Consider the following 19,750-nt stretch of genomic DNA (forward strand, 5'->3'; position numbering starts at 1 on the left):
GTTGCGAGTGTAGGTTCTCCATAGTTCAAACAAATGTAATTGCCATTTTAACATATGAGCCAAATGGACTACCTGAGCTTAAGTTCAGGCACATTCTGCAATGTTGCTCCTGTAAGGAAATATATTCTGAATTCCAAACAACCAATTTATATATAAACATCACCAATACAACTAACTCATTTTTTTTAAATCGCAGTAATTGTTTTCTTTGGGTATTTTTATTGAGCCAAACAAAGAAAAACCCAAACCAGCAGGTGATTAATTTGCAAGGTCAGTAACTGAATGATACTACAAACCTATAGTGATTACACGCATTTGCAAAATAAACGTTAGTGGACTTGACAATGGTGAGAATCCTGTAGGACAGAACTTAATCTGAAATTAATGTGGAGTGTTGGGTAGACAGATTTATCTAACACTTTTAAGCTGCAGTATTTTTTTAAAATTATCTGTGTATTTATCTGTATATAGAATAACTATTTTATTATTTGTAAAATCATACATAGTTAAATATTAACTAATTTTATCTGACAATTCCAAAAGGTATTATTATTCTTCCCAATTTTGCCAGAGGAAACTGAGGCACAGTGAGTTATTTGCCCAAGGTCACATGAGGACCCCAGGCATTCCAACACTTCTCCCTTTTATAAAGATTTTATTTATTTACTTATTTGAAAGACAACACAAGCTCAGGGACGGAGAGGGACAAGCAGACTCCACACTGAGCATGGAACCCCATGCAGGGCTCGATCCCACAACCCAGAGATCATGACCTGAGCTAAAATCAAGAGTCAGATGCTCAACTAAGTCACCCAGGCGCCCCTGACGCTTCTCATTTCTAAGGTCTCCATTATACTGAACTTTTGTATTTAAAGCCTTACAAATCTCTAGGTTTTTTAAGATTTTCCAAAACAGACTAAGAGGATTTAGTTTTGAGTAAATAATGCTTGTGCATCAAGTGAGTAGTTACAATTTTCACAAGTTGAAATGTATTGCTAGTCTTCTATTTATGTACAAAATGCAGTACCAGGTAACACAAATCAGATGCCATCATCCTAGACTTGGGGACATCTCCGCTGCATAGAAAAGGTGGAAAAGCTACTTCTGTCTCTTGAATATTTGTGCTACCAGAATTATTCTGGAACAGTCTACCTCCAGAGAGGCAAACACAAACAAGAGATTGAGCTCTAAGGTCATGAAACTGAGGTCGAAATACTTCAACTCCCTAAGCCTATTCCATCTTCCATCCAGTGAAGATAATCCCCACTTTGCAAAGTTGTTGTGAGACTCATCATTATTATAAGCAAGATCTCCTTAGACATGAGTCTGTAGCTCTGTGTCTCTTAATCTCAGCCTCTAAAGTGGAGATCTACTTGGTGTCTAGAGCCCACAATGGTGTCTAGGTTTGAGCAGACACTTAAAAACACTGTAAGGTGTTGGGGCGCCTGGGTGGCTCAGTGGGTTAAAGCCTCTGCCTTCGACTTATGTCATGATCCCAGGGTCCTGGGATTGAGCCCTGCATCGGGCTCTCTGCTCCGCGGGGACACTGCTTCCTCCTCTCTCTCTGCCTGCCTCTCTGCCTAGTTGTGATTTCTCTCTGTCAAAAAAAACAAAAACAGGGGCGCCTGGGTGGCTCAGTGGGTTAAGCCGCTGCCTTCGGCTCAGGTCATGATCTCAGGTCCTGGGATCGAGTCCTGCATCGGGTTCTCTGCTCAGCAGGGAGCCTGCTTCCCTTTCTCTCTCTCTCTCTGCCTACTTGTGATCTCTCTCTGTCAAATAAATAAAATAAAAAATCTTTTAAAAACAAAAACAAAACAAAACAAACAAAAACAAAACAAAACACTGTAAGGTGCATGTGATGTTCCGCACGGTGTTTTCAGCAGTTGAACCATAGCTCAGGTGAACGGTGGGCACCAGATCCGTGGCACCCCCGGAAGGTGGGAGGCTGGTTTTAGGTCCTCAGTCTTTTCCCAGTAGAATGGCCTGGCTCTTTGGAAGCGTTTCCAAACTCTCTTCTTCTGAGTGTTCTCTCCGGTCAGCGAACCATAAAGCACCTTCCTCTCAAGGGGATTCAGCTTATAGGCTGGAAATGGAGGGAGAGCAGAGCTCAGCCGTCTCCACAAACACCTGGCAACTACCAATTCCAGATGCATAGTGTCCTCCGGAAGAAACAAGGATATTCCCTTTGTCAGCCACAAGTAAGAAATATAAAATACACGCTACTGATGAGTTCAACTTCTGACTGTGGTATATTAAACTGATGAATCAAAAGAATTGACCATAATTTAGTTCCTATTTAAGCTACTTTTGTGACATGCTGCCATAGCCTGAATGACCTCGGAAGAACTAACTTGGAGATCCTAATACCGCTGTGCTCAGCCACCCTAAGAGGAGGAGTTCAAGGTTTTTTTCCCTAACCCAAACCCATTGGGAAGTGGAACAGGTCTCCACCCCTCCTAAAGTTGGGGGCCTCTGGGAAGAAGGGTCTTAACTTTTTTCCAAGTTCAAAGAAACCTGTGAAAAGTTCATAGTTGCAACAAAATAAATAGAATGGGGACAAATGAGAAAAAACACAAATAACACGTTATTACATGTTAACAAGTTAACACATGTGCAAGTAGACGGGTGATTCTTAAGAAATTGGTCTGCAATTAAGTGTTGGTTCTTATTCCTTTTTATTAAAGATTCAGTCCCTTTGGACTCTTGGGCCAACTGAGATCCTACTGAAGATTCAAGAAGAAAGAATCGTCTCCACCAAGTCCCTCATTGTACAGACTGAGAATCTGACTCCTGGCTCTCTGGAGTTGGTCTGTTTCTCCGTATGATTTGTCAGCTGGGATCTTTCTGGGACCTAACTGGCTCATCAGGTACCTCAGAGTTGGGACCGGGGTGTATTCACTCTCCATCCTATATGCAGCTTGATATCCTGTTTGCCCATTTAGGACGACTGAACAATTGCAAAAATGGAAGGCATGCTAAGTATTCCCTATAACATGGAGCAAGTCCACCTGGGAAAACGCGAAGACGTTTTCAAGGACCCATGGAGCTCCCCAGCGAGTCCTACTGAGTGGAATCTTCCAGTAACTGGAGACAGCCAACAAAGCGGATGGCCTGATCCCAGCGATGTTTACTCCGGGCCATGCCCTTGAGCACATGGCAGCCTTGGGATGATTTATGATAAGGATATTGCACCAGACCACAACCCCGAGCCCCTGAAGAAAGAGGAAAGTCAGGATATCACTTTCAGTAGATGAATACTAAGTAGCTTAATATTATTGAAGCATTATTCAACAACAGAGGCCACCTTACAAAGGCCAATTTTAAAATATAAATGATAGTATTTGTCAAGGTTTATATATCAGTCTGAACTGAAAGCCAAGAACAAATTATTTTTTACTTGCTCATGTCCTAGAAAATTTTCTTACCCTGACTCAAGGACAAAAAAACTTGTTCCAAAGTTTTTGGATTTGTTATGGCTCATAATGCCTGCATATTTTCAAATGCTGTCACCAATAAATAAGCTGGAAAACACCCCATCTGTGTATCCTTGCTGATGCAATTTAATGGATACACACAATGGGCCAGGCACTGGCTGGACATATTATTCCTGTATAATTCCTATATAATCTACATGACCCACATTCCAAATCACCTCTTTTAATATAACCAAATATGTTCACTAAATACACTAGTATCTTTTGTTAAAACTCTAAGACTTTTTTATTTATTTGATCGAGAGAGAAAGAGCATAAGCAGGGCTAGGGACAGAAGGAGAAGCAGACTCTCTTCTGAGCAGGGAGCCTAAAGCGGGGCTTGATCCCAGGACCCTGAAATTATGACCCGAGCCAAAACAAACGCTTAACCAACTGAGTCACCCAGGTGCCCCAAAACTTTTACTTTTCTAAGAGGCTGTTGACATCAGCAAGAAATAGTGCCAACGCTTTGAATGCATTTATATTTAGAAATCATTTTTACAGAAAACAAAAGTGACTTTTATTAGGAAAGAAAATGTCTTGTTTTAATACGAGATCACCATTTATGAGAACGCACACTAAAAGAACTGTAACAAATTGGTCTCAGGAAGAAATAACACAATGACAAAAAACTTGCTACACCACATCCTCAAGGAGCCTGCGAACAGGCCCTGTGGGAACAAACCCACAGCTCCCGTCAGCCCCACACACAAGTATGTACAGGTCACACCCGCGAACATATAGAAAACACACCGGACGATGGGGAGGACCACACTCATACGTGTATATGCGTGCATGATCTCCCTCCATTTTACTGGACTGAAAGAAATTCTTGATCTAAAATGACTTCATGCCTAGCTCTACGCATAGGAAATATAAAGCAAAAGTTCACATTTTCCTGGGAGTTTTTCATCAGAAGTAGATGACGTATTTTGGATTCTCTCAGGGTGGAACCCACATACAAACAGAAGTCATGGCCTCGTGCTTGCCATCGAAGTGCAACATCACCAAAACCTTTATACGGCGCCACGTACGCCACGGAAGAAAACTGTCCATGAGCTGGTAATCAGTGCTTTCGAACTTGTCCAATACTCCTACCTGTGAGAGCTAAAGAGTACAATGTACTTAGATTTCTAAGTGGTTGTTTTCTTCCCACTGATGATGTGCTCTCTGACTGAAGAAAAGCCTTTGCAGGCCGGCATGCTGCCTTCTGGTCAAATGCTGCCACCGGCCAGGGTCCGACACACAAGGTCGCTTCTACTGGACCTTGCAGTTCTCGCTGCTCTTGGACTCGGGGACAGCTTCCGGGCTGGCAGCGAGCCGGCCTCGCTTGGCCCTCAGGCCCTCCCTGGGGCTGTCAGCTGGACTTCTCTCAGGAAGGTTACTGACCGAGAGGGATCTCGTGGTGGGTTCTCGGAACGGGGCGCTTGAGTCCACCGGGCTTTGTTGAGCGACCTTGGCCTGCAACGAAGCATCTTTGTTAGAGGTGAAAATCACATCCCCATTTCTACAACATGAAAATAAAGTCCTTATGTCACCACATTTTAAGTTAAAATGTTTAACTTTAACTTAACAAATCCAGCTTTACCATTTCTTTTTCCCTGAGAAAAGGCCCCACCTAACAGAAGCTGGGAGGATGTCGGACAAGAACTCTGATGAGTCCCCTAGTAAGCTTTCCTTGACACCTCTGATGGCCGAAGAAAGCTCCCTCCAAAGGCTAGTATGATATTCTTAGATCAGAAGGTAAACTTTTTCAGGGCAAAGTCTATGTCCTCTTTACTGTTCTATCCCCAGTGCCCAGAATAGGCTTGACTAACTGGCAAATTTCAATATATGCCCGAGTGAGAATCCAAACCAGCTTTCATTCAGCTCAAGTGAACCCTGCTGGCATTCAAATGAATATAACCCAAATGAGTAAGATTATCTTCATATGGCGGAAGGTTTATTTACAACATTTAAAATACCTAGAACCTGTCCCTCATATATTGTCATTTTAAACATTCTATTTACATTTTTTAAAGATTTTATTTATTTATCTGAATGAGAATGAGGGAGCACGAGCAGGCAGGAGGGGCAGAGGGAGAAGCAGACTCCCCCTGGGCAGGGAACTCCACTTGAGACTCGATCTCAGGACCTTGCGATCAGGACCTGAGTTGAAGGCAGACACTTAACCAACTGAGTCACCCAGGCGCCCCTCTACTTATATTTGTTTTATTTCCATACTGAATTTGGATTAAGCAGAATAAATAATAAAGTTCAAAGAGTAAATCCACTTTCTGATACCCAGCCTTTTAAGAGAAAGAGGGATCTCAGAAAATGTGAGGCTTTCAGACACCTGGGTGGCTCAGTCAATTAAGTGTCTACCTTCAGTTTAGGTCATGATCCCAGGGATCTAGGATCGAGTTCTGTATTGAGCTCCTTGCTCAGCAGGGAGCCCGTTTCTCTCTCTTCCCCTCATACTGCTTGTGCTCTCTCTCTCTCTCTGTCTGATAAATGAAATCTTGGAAGGAAGGAAGGAAGGGAAGAAGGAAGGAAGGAAGGAAAAGAAAATGTGAGACTTTAAGAAGCACTCAAGAGGGCAAGGTAGCTGGTAGAGTCAAGTTTCTGAGGTTTACACAGTCATAACAGAAGATATGGGGTCAGGAAAGAGAGACAGGAACAAGACAGATGAAGGATAGAAAAGCTTCATTTAGCCAAAGTTAAAGGCAAGAGGGGAGGATTCAAGCAGGAAGATCTTTAAAAGGTAAAGAGGAGGGGCGCCTGGGTGGCTCAGTGGGTTAAGCCTCTGCCTTCCGCTCAGGTCATGATCTCAGGGTCCTGAGATCGAGCCCCGCATCGGGCTCTCTGCTCAGCGGGGAGCCTGCTTCCCTCTCTCTCTGCCTACTTGTGATCTCTCTCTGTGTCAAATAAATAAATAAAATGTTTAAAAAAAAAAAAAAAAAAAAGGCCGGGGCGCCTGGGTGGCTCAGTGGGTTAAGCCGCTGCCTTCGGCTCAGGTCATGATCTCAGGGTCCTGGGATCAAGTCCCACATCGGGCTCTCTGCTCAGCGGAGAGCCTGCTTCCCTTTCTCTCTCTCTCTCTGCCTGCCTCTCTTGTGATTTCTCTCTGTCAAATAAATAAATAAATAAAAATCTAAAAAAAAAATAAAATAAAAATAAAAAGTAAAGCGGAATAAGGGGGGACCCATGTTCAGCCCCTACAGGGAGAAGGAGCTATGTGACGGAGAGCAACAGACTCCAGTGACCTCCTCCTGAAGCAGCAAGAAAAAAGAATGGAAACTATTTCCCCATTTATATTCTTTCCATAGGAAGTATGTGGTTTTAAAAGGCAGCTAAATACTTTTCATTACAGAAAACATAGTAAATCTGGCCAACAGATCAAATCCCTGGAAAGCTTGCCTCTAACTCGGATTGTGTACAGGACACTTAAAAGGATCAGCCTCGAAGGATCAGGACTTAATGGAAAATTACCGTCCATGGAAAGTTAAAGGAAAAAAACAGAGTTTCACTGATACTTTTTTTTAAGGAAAATGATACAAAAGACAGGCATTTCCCTTGAACCCATCGGATGTAGGAAAGTCAGATCTTCAGGTTCACCATTGAAAAGAGAGAGAGAGAAAGAGAGATCACTCACATTGGGAAAAGAATATCTGAGCCAGTAAAACTCTTTCTTAATCCCAATTAAATAGTCAAAGCCCACCCGTTGGCTTCCCCTCTAGACTCAATTTCTCTGATCATGAACTGAGGAAATTATTATAGTCTGCGATCAGTTTAAACTGTGATTTTGATCCTTACGTTAGTCAATTGGCTTCCAATTTGTCCCTGTAGGTAGATGAGGTCCAATTCACTAAGTGTTTAAACTATTAAGTGTAGGGGCACCTGGCTGGCTCAGTTGGTTAAGCGTCTGCCTCCGGCTTAGGTCATGGTCCCGGAGTCCTGACAGATCAAGTCCCAGATCAAGCCCCGCGCCGGGTCCCTACCCTGTCTTACAAACTCCACCTGCAACCACAGCGGCCAGAGGACAAACACATGGATGGTTCAGTAAAAATGAACCTCACTCACTGTAAGAAACACAAGGCCCCACTAGACCACTGACCGACACTGCGGTGATGCATCACCGTCATCCTCTGCAATTTAGTAGCGCGTCCCCTGGCACTGACCACCAACCCCAGGTTCAGATCAAGTCTCCAATCACGACTCGCTTATCCCCAGCAAAAGAGGAGCTTATTCATCCCAGAGACGTCCCTTACCTACTTTGCGTCTCCCCACCTTAAACCCAACAGATGTCACTAAAGGTCCTGCTAAGTGACCTAGAGAATGTCTCTCTCAGACCTCAGGCACGTCAGGCAAGGACTCAACATTCTATTTCTAAGCAACTGCCTTTGGAAAAGATGCCTCAGCTCTCTACCTTTCAACCTGAATGATGAAATTTGCTTAACTGATGAGGCAAGCATTTTATAAGGCGCCTGAGAAAATGCTGAATGACCAATAGGCTGGGTTTTGAAGAGTTGGCATCTAACCGGGAAGTCTCCCGTGGCCCCCTGTCAAGAGGAACCAGGCCCCATTCACTTGCACGAGCGCACAAGACCGCCTCTCGATTCCTCAGCGCCCGTGCCGAGGGCAGCTGGGTGCCGCCACACTGAACACAAACCTGCAGGAAACCATGGTTACGACTGCACTCAGCGGGCTCCGCAGCCATGTGGAAAGCAGGCCCCCTAGTGTGCAAAGCTCTTGTTCCTGGATATTAAGTCTGAACAGCACATGGAAACTGCCTTTCCAATGGGTCCTCAGAAAAGAGGGGAGAAAAATGACCCATGGGGCAATTTCATGAGACGATTTCCTAACATACCTTTAAACATCTACTGCTGTGATCACAGGAGGACGCCAGCAGCCGCAGGCAGTCCACAAACAAGCAGCTGGATGCCCGACACTGTATGAGACACGAAGACGCGGGGAAACCGGAATCGTAGTCAGGAGCCCCACAGTCCTCATAGTGCGGCTCGGAAGGAGAGCTCCTTTCTTTAGGTGTCTAATGAAATATTTGCTTTTTGTAAAGTAAAGGAGTAAAAAAGAGAGGGGGAAGAAAGAATTGGCAGCTGGGGGTCCAGTGGGTTAGAGGAGAAAGTGTGAAACAAGCAATGAGCAATGCCTGTGGTCAAAAGAAAGATGACCTCTTCTATTCCTTCAATGTCCCGCTTAACACGGGCTTACACACTTTGATGTCTGATCTACACTTTCTCCTCACTGAGCACTTTCCATCAAACTCTAAGTGCCCTGCTGGATCAAGGAGGAGACCGTAGCTGCAGGATAATGTAATGTTTATCCTCGGGTCTGCTCACTGCGTCCTCAGGACTAGCTTACTTACACTGCGTGGAGAAGGTCAGACTTTTAGGAGCTCCCAAGTCAGTGTCAAACCCTGGCCTGACAAGACTGTAATTTCCTGGATTTAGGACAGCAGATCCAGGTTCCTAGGAGTTACCTTCTGTGATCTGCTGCCACCAGCTGTTGGCTGGGAGGTCTCAGCCTGATTTTCTTTGTTGAGGCTCAGAGGGGATGGCGCTAACTTCTGCGCAGCGAGGCGGGGGCTGGTCCGAGTCGGCATGGTGGTTCTCCGCAGGACGTATGGGCTTGTCTTTCCTGTTGGGATATCAGCAAACCCTAAGGGCAAAAAAATGCCTGCTGTCAACATGGCTAGGTCCGACTGAATCCACAGTGGAAACGACAGACATCAGGAGAAGTTCTCACCGATAGAGGAGTAACTCTAGAAACACTGCCAGCCCCAGCCGACAAGGGATTGACTTCACAGTTGCCAAATCAAACAAGTAGCTAGTGGTACTTGTCTTACCAGACACCCAAGAAAACACAATGGAAAAGGGGAAAATAACATTAAACAGAAAATTTTTTTCCCGCTTCTTCTTCTTCTAATCAAGTGTCTTAACTCTTCATTTTTCTAAGATCTAAAGAACGTACCAGCAAGACTTCCCATAAAATTTGGATTGGAGAGAAAAAGCGAGGATCAAATGGAAGCGTGGGGGAAAAAAAGTCAGCTCTTGTTTAAAATGAGCAAAGGTAAAATGGTAACAGCCCCTGCTACTCAGGTGGGAGGAGAGAGCCGACCCTGGAAAAGAGGGATCTCATGGGAGCAGACATGACCGGAGGTGCGTAAGAGGAGAAAGTCAATCCTAGTGACACTAACGGTCGGCATGTCACACACCCTTTGGAGCCACGCTGATGGCGAACTAAAGCAGCATCTGTTTTTGCCCTTAACCTTTAATTATAAATAAAACGCAGTAATGAGAAAGAGATAGCTAACCGCTTTGGGGCCAGATTTCCTAAGGGCCAAAATTACTTAGAACAGTGCTCTTCAAATCATCTACGGCAAAGAATTAGTGCTGATATTTCTATGAGCTAAAGGGGTGTGGGGGGGTTGGTTTCCAACCAGCTGTGGAATGATAATCTCTGTATAGCACAGTAAGAATGAACCAAGAGAAAACTCAGAATGTGTATTGCATGTTGTAACCAGGTCAAATTGCTATGAAAATGTCCCAACTCTTACTCTTGATTTCCGAACATGTTTTTTTTTTGGACACAGACCAGTAACAAACCATTCCGAGACTGGGCAGGGTCCCTGGGCCACACTTGAAGGATCGATCACTAGGTTTAAATTAAAAAACAAAAAGCGGTAAGTGTCTCCCATCTCCCAGCTCGCCTCCTACCTGGGTGAGACATAGATTAAAGGAGGAAAAGCTTGAAGAGTGTCCTCAATTTGGGGATTTTCAGCACAGAAACATCAAAGTCCGAACAGGTTTTGAATAGATAGACATTTTTGAAATCTACTAGCACGTTTTGTGTTGTAAACATGAGTAATTAGGTCCTAGTCCTTTTCTCATGCAGAAAGAAAAATATACCTTACCAGTTTAAAGGCAGACTATTGTTTCTGAAGGTCATTTAGTCCTGTTGCACAATAATCTAAAATATAAATGCTTCTTTTTCATATGTGGACTTTTACAGGGAATTTCAAAAGGACACACATAATTTTGCTTTTAAATTATGCCTACCTTTCTTTACAACTTCTGGAAGTCCTTCTGGCTCAAACTCAATGTCTCTGGAGTCCTCTGCGGGGTGAATACTGCTTTTGACTGCTTTCCTACTCTTTTTAGAAAATGTCTCTGGGGTTGAAGGTCCTGTGCCTCCTCCATCTTCCCGAAGCCCAGTGGACCTTTGCCTTTTGCCTGAAGTTTTATTTTGGCTGGATGACAACTTCTTTTCAGTAGCAGAAGGGACTGGAGAGTCTTCTGGAACAACGGAATTTAGCAAAGGAAAATTCTCGAGATTAAGTTTAGACCGTGAACTCAGACGAGCAACTTGTGTCTCCAACATCTCTTTGGCTTTCTCTAACTTCTCGTGGCTGATGAGCAGAGAACAGTACTTGTCCAGGTACTCATCGGCCTCCTTGTTTTTCTCTTCAAGAGTTTCTTTCAGTTCTTTGATCTCTGCCATTAATTCTTCTACGTTAGAATCCACAGCAGTACCTGTCAAAAACAGTGACACACTGTAGACCACTTGACGTTTCTCTAACTATAGAATGATAAAGCAGATAACCTTAGATTTGATCTTAGATTTTCGCTTAAGAGAAGTGGGGGAAGTAGATCTATGTATGTTCTTATAGATCGAACAACTCTTGTTTGGGAGGGATCATATCAAGTCTGTATTCTAGTAGGTTAAATGACTTTATTAAGATAGCTTAAATAAAGTCCATCAAAATCTCAAACTCGTATCCCAGCCACTTCATCAAAACTTTCTTGCAGTTCATAGGAGATCAAATGAATTAATCGATCACATCCTCAATCTCCCCTGTCCATTCTTTTCAGCCTAAGTGAGTAAAAAATAAAAGTTGGTAAAGAATAGGAAGTCTGTTGGAATAGCTTTGGGAAACGGAAGAGGGCTAGTGACAAGTTGAAAACCATTTTTAAGAGGATGTGGTGGACAAGTGCTTGAGAGATACTTCAAAGGCGGTGATAAGGGGAAAACTGTGATCTAAACTGGCCGAACAAACCAGCAAGGGAATTCCAGTCCCTGTTTCAAAGCCCTTCTGGGTTCTTCTTCCCTACCCTGTTCCCTGCGTGCACTAAAACTACCAAGGATACGGAAGTAGAAGGGTATAAATTCCCCTCCCTGCTAGTGCTCAGGGCTCAGGCCTTTGGAGAACGGTCTCTTCTGAGCCCATCAGTGTTATGTAACTTGCCATCCTCCAAGGTCTCCGAGGGCCCCTTGGTTCTTCCGTCAGGACCCAGTCCAGGTTCCCTAACACGTGGTTCCCTGCCCGGGAAACCCAGCCACGCTGGCCCATTGTTGCCACCGGTTTGGGCATCGGTGGGGCAGGGAGCGAGCGAGTCGTAAAGGAGAAGGCGCGCGGCCTGATTTCCGGCAGTCTCCCGCCCGGTCGCCTCAGGCGAAAGGAGACCCGGCAGGTGACGACCTGGTCCCCACCTTGGATTCAGGTCAAGACTGAGGCCCCAGGACCCAGTCAGGCCCACTTATCAGGGTGGAAAGGGTGACTGACTACCTCCGAGAGACCTCTTAGACGTCTCACAGGTAGGTCCTCCCCGGGGGGGGTGGGGGGGAGAGGAGGTGTCCCTCGGATCAGGAATGCCCCGAAAGTGGGGACAGGAAGGAATTTACAAAAGGTAGGGAATTCCACAGATCAGGGCCTCCGGGGAGCGGGGGGTTGGGGGAGGAACTGTAAGAACTCGTGGAGTGAATGTGGGAATGAATGTGCAATTTGACCTGGCTTGTCAGGGACTGAGTCTGTGGCTGCACGGGCGGGCACCCTTAGTGTCCCCAGAAGCGTACGGAGTCTGAGGTGGCCCTAACCTGTTTCTCTGGTGACCTCTTGGGACTACAACAAGCCCTTGGGGCACCAGTCCGGGGTTTATACGGACTCACTTTGGCTAAGAGGCACCCAGGTGTCCTTCGGGAGGGCGGACAGGTGGGCATCTGACTGTCTCTCCTCTGGAGGGACACCCACCCTTTGTGTGTCTTCACGCCAACGACACCGGGAGGGAACACACAGGGTGGACAAGAGAGCCCCTGCTCATCATGGGTGGAAGCTCTTCCAAACCTACGGTCTTACACTGTATGCTGGAAAATTTTGAGAAGGGATTCTCAGGGGAATATGGGGTCAAAACGTCTCCTGGCAAATGAAGCACATTATGTGAACGGGAATGGGCCACCTTTGGGGTCGACTGGCCCTCCGAGGGTGTCCTGAGACCTACCACTGGACTACCCACTGTCCAGGTCATTTACACAATCGCGGTTGGGATTCCCGGACACCCTGCCCAATTCCCGTATATTGATTCTTGGCTTCAGGTAGCCCAAACTCTGCCCCCTCGGGTCCGATTTTTGTGCTAATAGGAAGGACCAAAGTAGGATATTTCTAAAGCAAGTAGATGAGCCCAAAGGCTGTGAGGAAGCAAAGCTTATCAGGGAGGTCCTGCTGGGGGGCATTGGCGGCAGCAACAGGGATGAGCTCTGGACAAGGATGAGCCAGTCAAGAAGCATGGGGACTACAGTCCTCCTCTGACCCAGGGCCTAAAGCTGAGCTGCAGGAACACGGTTCTCCTGCTGCCCCTAAGTGGCATGTGTGGGGAGATACCTGATTTAGCAGCTCGGAAAGCCCACAGAAAACTGATCCAGACAGAAACAGGATGTAAAATAACAGGAGCTCTCATCCTTACGTTTGTGGGGGGCATGTCTGGGTGGCTCAGTCAGTTAAGCGTCTGCCTTCCACTCAGGTCATGATCCCAGGCATCCTTCAGGACAGGGACTTTAAGGAATATTCCCAAGCAGCTGCTGAAACTCCCTTTGTTTCAGGGAAATTCCTTGTCTGGCCTGACATGGACTGCCTGTCCCCCCTTGTTGGTGGGAAAACATGGCATTTGCTCCTCTGGAGCTGATGAGCTCCTGAACTGGGATCCCTCTCCCTGCCCTCTAGATAACTCTCTCAAAGTCTTCTTGGGTGATTGTTAAGAGAGCTTTCAAAGTCTTTGGTAAACTAAAACTTTAAAGTTTTGCTTGGATGATAAATGGAATTAAATTCATTGGACATCTAGGTCTTTTCCAAATTGGATAAAGTGCTAAGTCATTCATTACTAGACATAGGATGGTGCTTTTGACTTACTGCAAAGGAACAGGTATTTACTGCCGGTAAACGTGTTTTGTGCTTAACTGATTCACAGATTTGCCATCTAAAGAATTCTGGTGCAACAGTTCACAACTGGTTACTCTTTAGTCTTCACTGGAGATTAAGGTCTCTAAAGAGTGCAAAATTCTGCTAACTGTAACTAAGACTGGTGGAAATAAGGGAAACAACTCCGTATGTAGAAATGTAGAAGATATGTAAGAAAGTTATAAGGATTGGGAATGCATTTTTTTTTTTTTAAGATTTTATTTATTTATTTGACAGAGAGAGATCACAAGTAGACAGAGAGGCAGGCAGAGAGATAGAGGAAGGGAAGCAGGCTCTCCACTGAGCAGAGAGCCCGATGCGGGGCTTGAACCCAGGACGCTGGGATCATGACCTGAGCCGAAGGCAGAGGCTTTAACCCACTGAGCCACCCAGGTGCCCCGGGAATGCATTTTTGTTGAAGGTAAAAATAAGGTAATTTTGTCCTAAATGAGATGGGTGTTTGGAAAGAAATGGGTTGGTACAAAATCAGAAAGCAAAGGAAAGCTGTAGAAGGTTTATGGAGGGAAGACTGTAACAGTTTTAGATGTGGTCAGGACGGACTTAAGATTGAAATAAACAGATTTTAAAGTATGCTGGTATAACACTGAAAGTCTGTGGTGTCTCTGTTAAAAAAAAGACAAAGTTTCAGGGGCACCTGGGTGGCTCAGTGGGTTAAGCCTCTGCCTTTGGCTCAGGTCATGGTCTCAGGGTCCTGGGATAGAGCCCAGCATTGGGCTCTCTGCTCAGCAGGGAGCCTGCTTCCCCTCCCCCCACCCCTGCCTGCCTCTCTGCCTACTTGTGATCTCTCTGTCAAATAAATAAATAAATAAAATCTTTTTTAAAAAAAAGACAAAGTTTTCTTAAATTAATTGATTTGCTAATAAGAAAAAAATGTAAACAGTTGTCCAGAAAAACTAGTTTCTAGGTTTTGACTGTATCAGATCTTTAGCATCCCTAATCCTATTTAGGCATGTGCTTTAAAACTTTCTAAGGTTTTAACAAGTTTTCACAAGATTTAAATTGTAAATGAAGTCCCTTTAACTCATTAGGTCTTTTCCTTGGTATGCTAAGTTACTTAGGAAGTACTGCTAAACAGAGGATAAACCTTAGGTTACACTTGGGTAAATGCTCTAACTATTCTAGAGGTTGTACGCAATTCCTAAAGTTTTAATAAAGTCCTCACTTGATATATAATTATTGAAGTGTTATATGTCACAGAAATAACCTGACTTCCTTGCCAGCTATATTGTAAACTCTCATCTCATCAGCTCTTTAACCACGTCCATTCTGAGTTGTTGTCATTTACAATCGTTCTTACTGTTTTGCAAAATGAGTTTCATCTTCAAGGAAGTTCATATAAAGGACATTTAGGACAAAACATGTATTTAATATCTTTAAGATCAAAACTAAAATGAGTAGGAATTTCCAGAACTAACTAAAAGTTGCATTCAAACTAGACAAGGGTTAGTAGCATGGGACTAAATGAGATAAAAGGACAATTATAGGGTTGGGACTGTTGTTTGAAACATTGCTGGCTCTACTGTTTATTCTTCTGGATTAAGAGAAATTTTTTCTTAATATATCTATGACTTAACAAAAAACGTGATGACGTATTCATTTGTAAACAAATTGAAGCATTTAACTTTTCTCTCAACCTGAACCTTCTAAAATTCGAAAGGTCTCAGTAAGTGTTCTTTCTTCCATGGCAGTCATAGTTACTTGCATAAGTTCAATAAGAAACTGTTTTCCTTGTAACAGCGCACCATTGAAAATATTAGTTATTTTACCAAAGCTTTGACGGGAATTTCTTATTTGAGAGCCATGCATAGACTCAGATATGACCAAACAGTGTTAAGGAACTAAGGTTGACTTTATGAAACGTGGAGCCATAAAGCCCCTTGGAAATGTTGGCCTGATAACTTGCTTACAGAGTTTCCAGCAGCCTTACCAGGTAAGTAAAGAATGTCATTTCCTGGCAAGTGAAGGAACTTAAAAGATATTTTGGGGACCTCATGAAGAGGAAGCCAGGAGTCCTGATCAACTTGTAGCTAGCTGGGCATGGTTGGCACCAAATCCACTGGAAAAACCCCCTGGATCCACAGTATACTCCAAGTACTCTTCGAAGCAGGGAAGATCACTGACCCACCCTGTGAAGCTGTGGTCCAGAAAAGCCCCCTCATGCCTTGGCACCATCTTTCCTCACAGTGAGAGCATTCTGCTCTGCGGACATAAGTGGAAAAAAGTGACAAGAATAGTTGTGATTTCTTTTTTATTTTACCTGCCACCCAAACCTACAGTTCCTAAGCCTTTCATTTAGTGGACCCACAAAGATGGGCCAAGGACAGCCAGAATCGGCTATTGATAAATGACCAACGCCAGCTCAGAATGTCAATCTGCCTTTGACACAGGGACTTCGTAAATGGACATCCACATGAAAAACTCTTCTTGGAACAGCTCATTTGCAAAAAGTGCTGCCAGTTTTTCATATGTTTTATAGAACAGAAGACACAATAATTCTATTTCAAACCCCAAGCTGCACAGAAAATTTAGAAACTGGGAAATGGACATCAACACGCAGTAAAGGAAAACCGCACTAGTTGTGATGAGCACTGGGTGTTATACACAACTACTGAATCATCAACACTACCCCCAAAACCAATGATGTACTTACTATATGCTGGCTAACTGAACTTAAGAAAAAATAAATAAAACTAAAAAACTAAACCTAAAAACAAAACAAAACAAAAAGAACACACAGCACTAAAAACATCTCTGTGTCTACATACCATTCATGTGTGGTTTCACTAGCGGAAAAGGGTTTGGGCTCATGGATGTGCCCGATTAATGCCTACCTGTCTTCTGTTTCTCTTGTGCAGCTTCAAGCTTAGATAGCTCTTTCTGCAACATCTCCTTTTCCTCTTCCAGCTGTTTACAGGATTTGATCAACAATTTTATTTTCCCCTGGGCACGTTCATTTTCCTTCTTCAACTGATTTGCACATTTTACATTGTCCACCTATGAAACAAAACCTTGAATTTAAAACCTTGAATTTATTTTTTATGAGCATATGAGAAAATAATCATGAGGTATAATTAAGGATCATATATTGTGAATTTAAGAATTATGATGTTCAGAATAAAAATGATTCATCTTCTCTATTCAGTTTCCTAGGTCTCCCCAATAGACACTGTGGTTTTGTCACTTTCTGAGTAGCAGCAAGCATAAATCTTGGTTCCTAAGACAGTGTTCTATTAAGGAGCCTGCCATGTCTGGGTTCATTCAATGGGAATCACACCTTTGGGGCTAGGGTGGGAGATACGTGGGCATATTTTTGGTGGGTCAAAACTTCTCAATGATAGTGCAGTCAGTTGAGTGTCTGACTCTTGGGTTTCAGCCCAGGTCCTAATCTCCGGGTCATGAGATCGAGCCTTGCATTAAACTCCCCACTCAAAGCAGCGTCTGCTGGAGATTCTCTGTCACTTCTCTCTCTGCCCCTTCCCTCTATGGGCTCACTCTCTCTCTCTCAAATAAATTAAAAAATCTTAAAAAAAAAAAAAAAATTCTCGGTGATAGAACTGTTTCCATTTGTAGTCTGTGCCTTTGTACAATTTCAACACCCAAGATGGCATTTGTGTTGGGGACCCCAAGTGAAGGCCAAATAATTTTATGGCTCATGATACAAACTTACATTCTACAGTTGCTCAAATAGAAAGTGAATAGAATGGTGGGAGAATGATAGAATAAATCACTTCTCAGAAGTACAAGTTCAGGATTCCTTAACCACATCTGCATATTCCAGAAAGTTCAGACAATGATTTAGAGGAAAAATCTGACCTGAACAGATACAGAGGTATTTATATATAGTCTATTTATCCCACCTTGTAAGCATAGTCATACATTTTGTTGCAGAAATATGAATTTGATAATGAAGTATTGCCCCGTACCTTGCTGAGATATTATGTGATCTATGGCACACGCCTTGTACTATGTGATATTTTTTAAAAATGCAGGCTTCTAAAACAAACTAGCTCTGGGAGTTTGCCATAAGAGATCATGAACATACAAAGGCAAACTGAACTATTTAAATGTAAGGAAAAAAAATATATAACTGGGCATCCCATTCACACTGCAAGTAGATTTCATTCATTGTATACTATTTCATTTTGGAATAATATTAGCAGTGTTGCAGTAAATCTGCATTTTTCAGGATTTTTATTTCTGAGTCCAACATTAATTGGATTAGAGATCCATTTAATTCCATTTCAACAGTGCTTATTAACTGGACCTCATTAAAATTATGCAATCTGAATGGGTTCAACTAACAACGAGCCATTTTGCACACAGTATGTGTAAGATACAAACATTCCCCACAATAGAACTGTCAAAGATTAGATAAGCAGAAAACATACCTGAAACTAAAATATCACTATATACCAATTTTACCTCAGAGTTTTTTGTTTGTTTTTTTTTTAAATATTTTTTGTTTATTTGACAGAGAGAGATCACAAGCAGGCAGAGAGGCAGGCAGAGAGAGAGGAGGAAGCAGGCTCCCTGCCGAGCAGAGAGCCCGATGCGGGGCTCAATCCCAGGACTCTGGGATCATGACCTGAGCCGAAGGCAGAGGCTTTAACCCACTGAGCCATCCAGGTGCCCCTTACCTCAGAGTTTTTTAAAGGCAGAAAGTGAGTAAATAAAAAGTAGACTGAAACTCTTCGTTCTGTTATGAAACCTAACATGTTTCATTTTGTAGTAGCAGAACATTAGTGACCATGAATGTTATCTTGACTTTTCTTAGTTTGTGTTTTATTGGTATATTTCCTTCAACTTGAGAATTATTTAATAGCTACAGACATAAGAAGTTTGCCCCTATTTTTCTGTTTTAATGTACTGAATATACAATGTCATAATTTTTGCAATTTAAATCACCTTTAAGTAAAGACCTTTATAGGTATTTATCTTCCAGGTTCATGGACGATATTCATCTTATGAAAAATATCAGTAGGAATCAAAATACCTCTTTCTAAGAAGCAGAATTACTGTAGCACCACCTATAACTAAACAATCCCAAGAGCACAGTTCACCTCTTTCTTTTTTGGAAAGGAGAAAGTTTTATGATCCTTGCGTGGAGACAAGAGGTGAGTATACACATATGTGTGCATGACCAAGTGCTCTGGGGCACCTTGATCTCCACACGAGCCACAGAAAAAGTGGGCTTGGTGACAGCAGTGAACTTGGAGACCAATCAAGCAAGACTTCGGAATTACCCACAAAATTATTGTCTACAGCTGGAGAGGCCCTACTCTGCTATCATCTGGCTCTTCAAATCCATCTTGAGAAAGTCTTTTACCATCCTCTAATTTGAGAGGATTCACTGGGCAATGCATAAAGTTTATTCAAGCTGTGAGACCGCAGATCATCTGCTGATTCTTAAATAATAACTCAGCAGAGAACTGATGCACTTGTTTTTGACTACCAAGAAAAATGTCATAACAATTAAAATGAAAACATTAATTCCGTGTGCTGAAAACCACCATTACCTGTACAAATCATTCTAAGTCATGGAGTAATGAAAAAGGAACATACCTGGGTTTTCTTCATTTCTTCTAAAATCTGAGTGGTAGCTTTCAAAGAATTATTGAGTTCTTCTTTACTGGACTTTAAGAGATCTACCTCGGCCTTCTGCGAGCTGAGACATTCTTCCTGAGAAGACAGTTTCTCTCGGTATGTCTGGATTTCCATTTCATACTAAGAAGGAAAAATGTTAGTTTTGTCGGGAGGCTCAGCTAAAAAAAATTTCAAGGAAAACAAACTAAAGAAAACTGCTGTCCCAAGGACATTTCAAATAGTCCTTGGGACCCTGCTATTAACCTATTCCAAGATGGAAGTGCTTTAAAAGCTCACATTATAAAGTAAGACCTGTGAGGTAACCAGGGAAGACAGTGCAGGTAATGTGATTAGACAGAAGACTGTATGACACAACACTGACCTTGCAAAAAATGCCTCATTACCGTGGTCAACACACCACTCTGCGGCTCCTCCAGGAAACGAT

The 19,750-nt window shown here is 43.2% G+C and overlaps 1 protein-coding gene across 1 annotated transcript in view; it reads right to left on the reverse strand.

Moving 5' to 3' along the window:
• Nucleotides 1-3,747: 3,747 nt before the first annotated feature.
• CENPF (centromere protein F) overlaps nucleotides 3,748-19,750 on the reverse strand; it is a 63,243-nt gene continuing 47,240 nt past the window's right edge. Inside the window, exons 16-20 of the mRNA XM_045983341.1 lie at nucleotides 19,285-19,446; nucleotides 16,554-16,716; nucleotides 10,532-11,005; nucleotides 8,953-9,131; nucleotides 3,748-4,934 (exon numbers count right to left, since the gene is read on the reverse strand). Coding sequence (XP_045839297.1) covers nucleotides 4,731-4,934; nucleotides 8,953-9,131; nucleotides 10,532-11,005; nucleotides 16,554-16,716; nucleotides 19,285-19,446 — 1,182 coding nt within the window. The 3' untranslated portion in view covers nucleotides 3,748-4,730. The remainder of the gene's footprint in view (nucleotides 4,935-8,952; nucleotides 9,132-10,531; nucleotides 11,006-16,553; nucleotides 16,717-19,284; nucleotides 19,447-19,750) is intronic.

This window comes from Meles meles, chromosome 17, assembly GCF_922984935.1.
Source record: "Meles meles chromosome 17, mMelMel3.1 paternal haplotype, whole genome shotgun sequence".
Lineage (NCBI taxonomy): Eukaryota > Metazoa > Chordata > Mammalia > Carnivora > Mustelidae > Meles > Meles meles.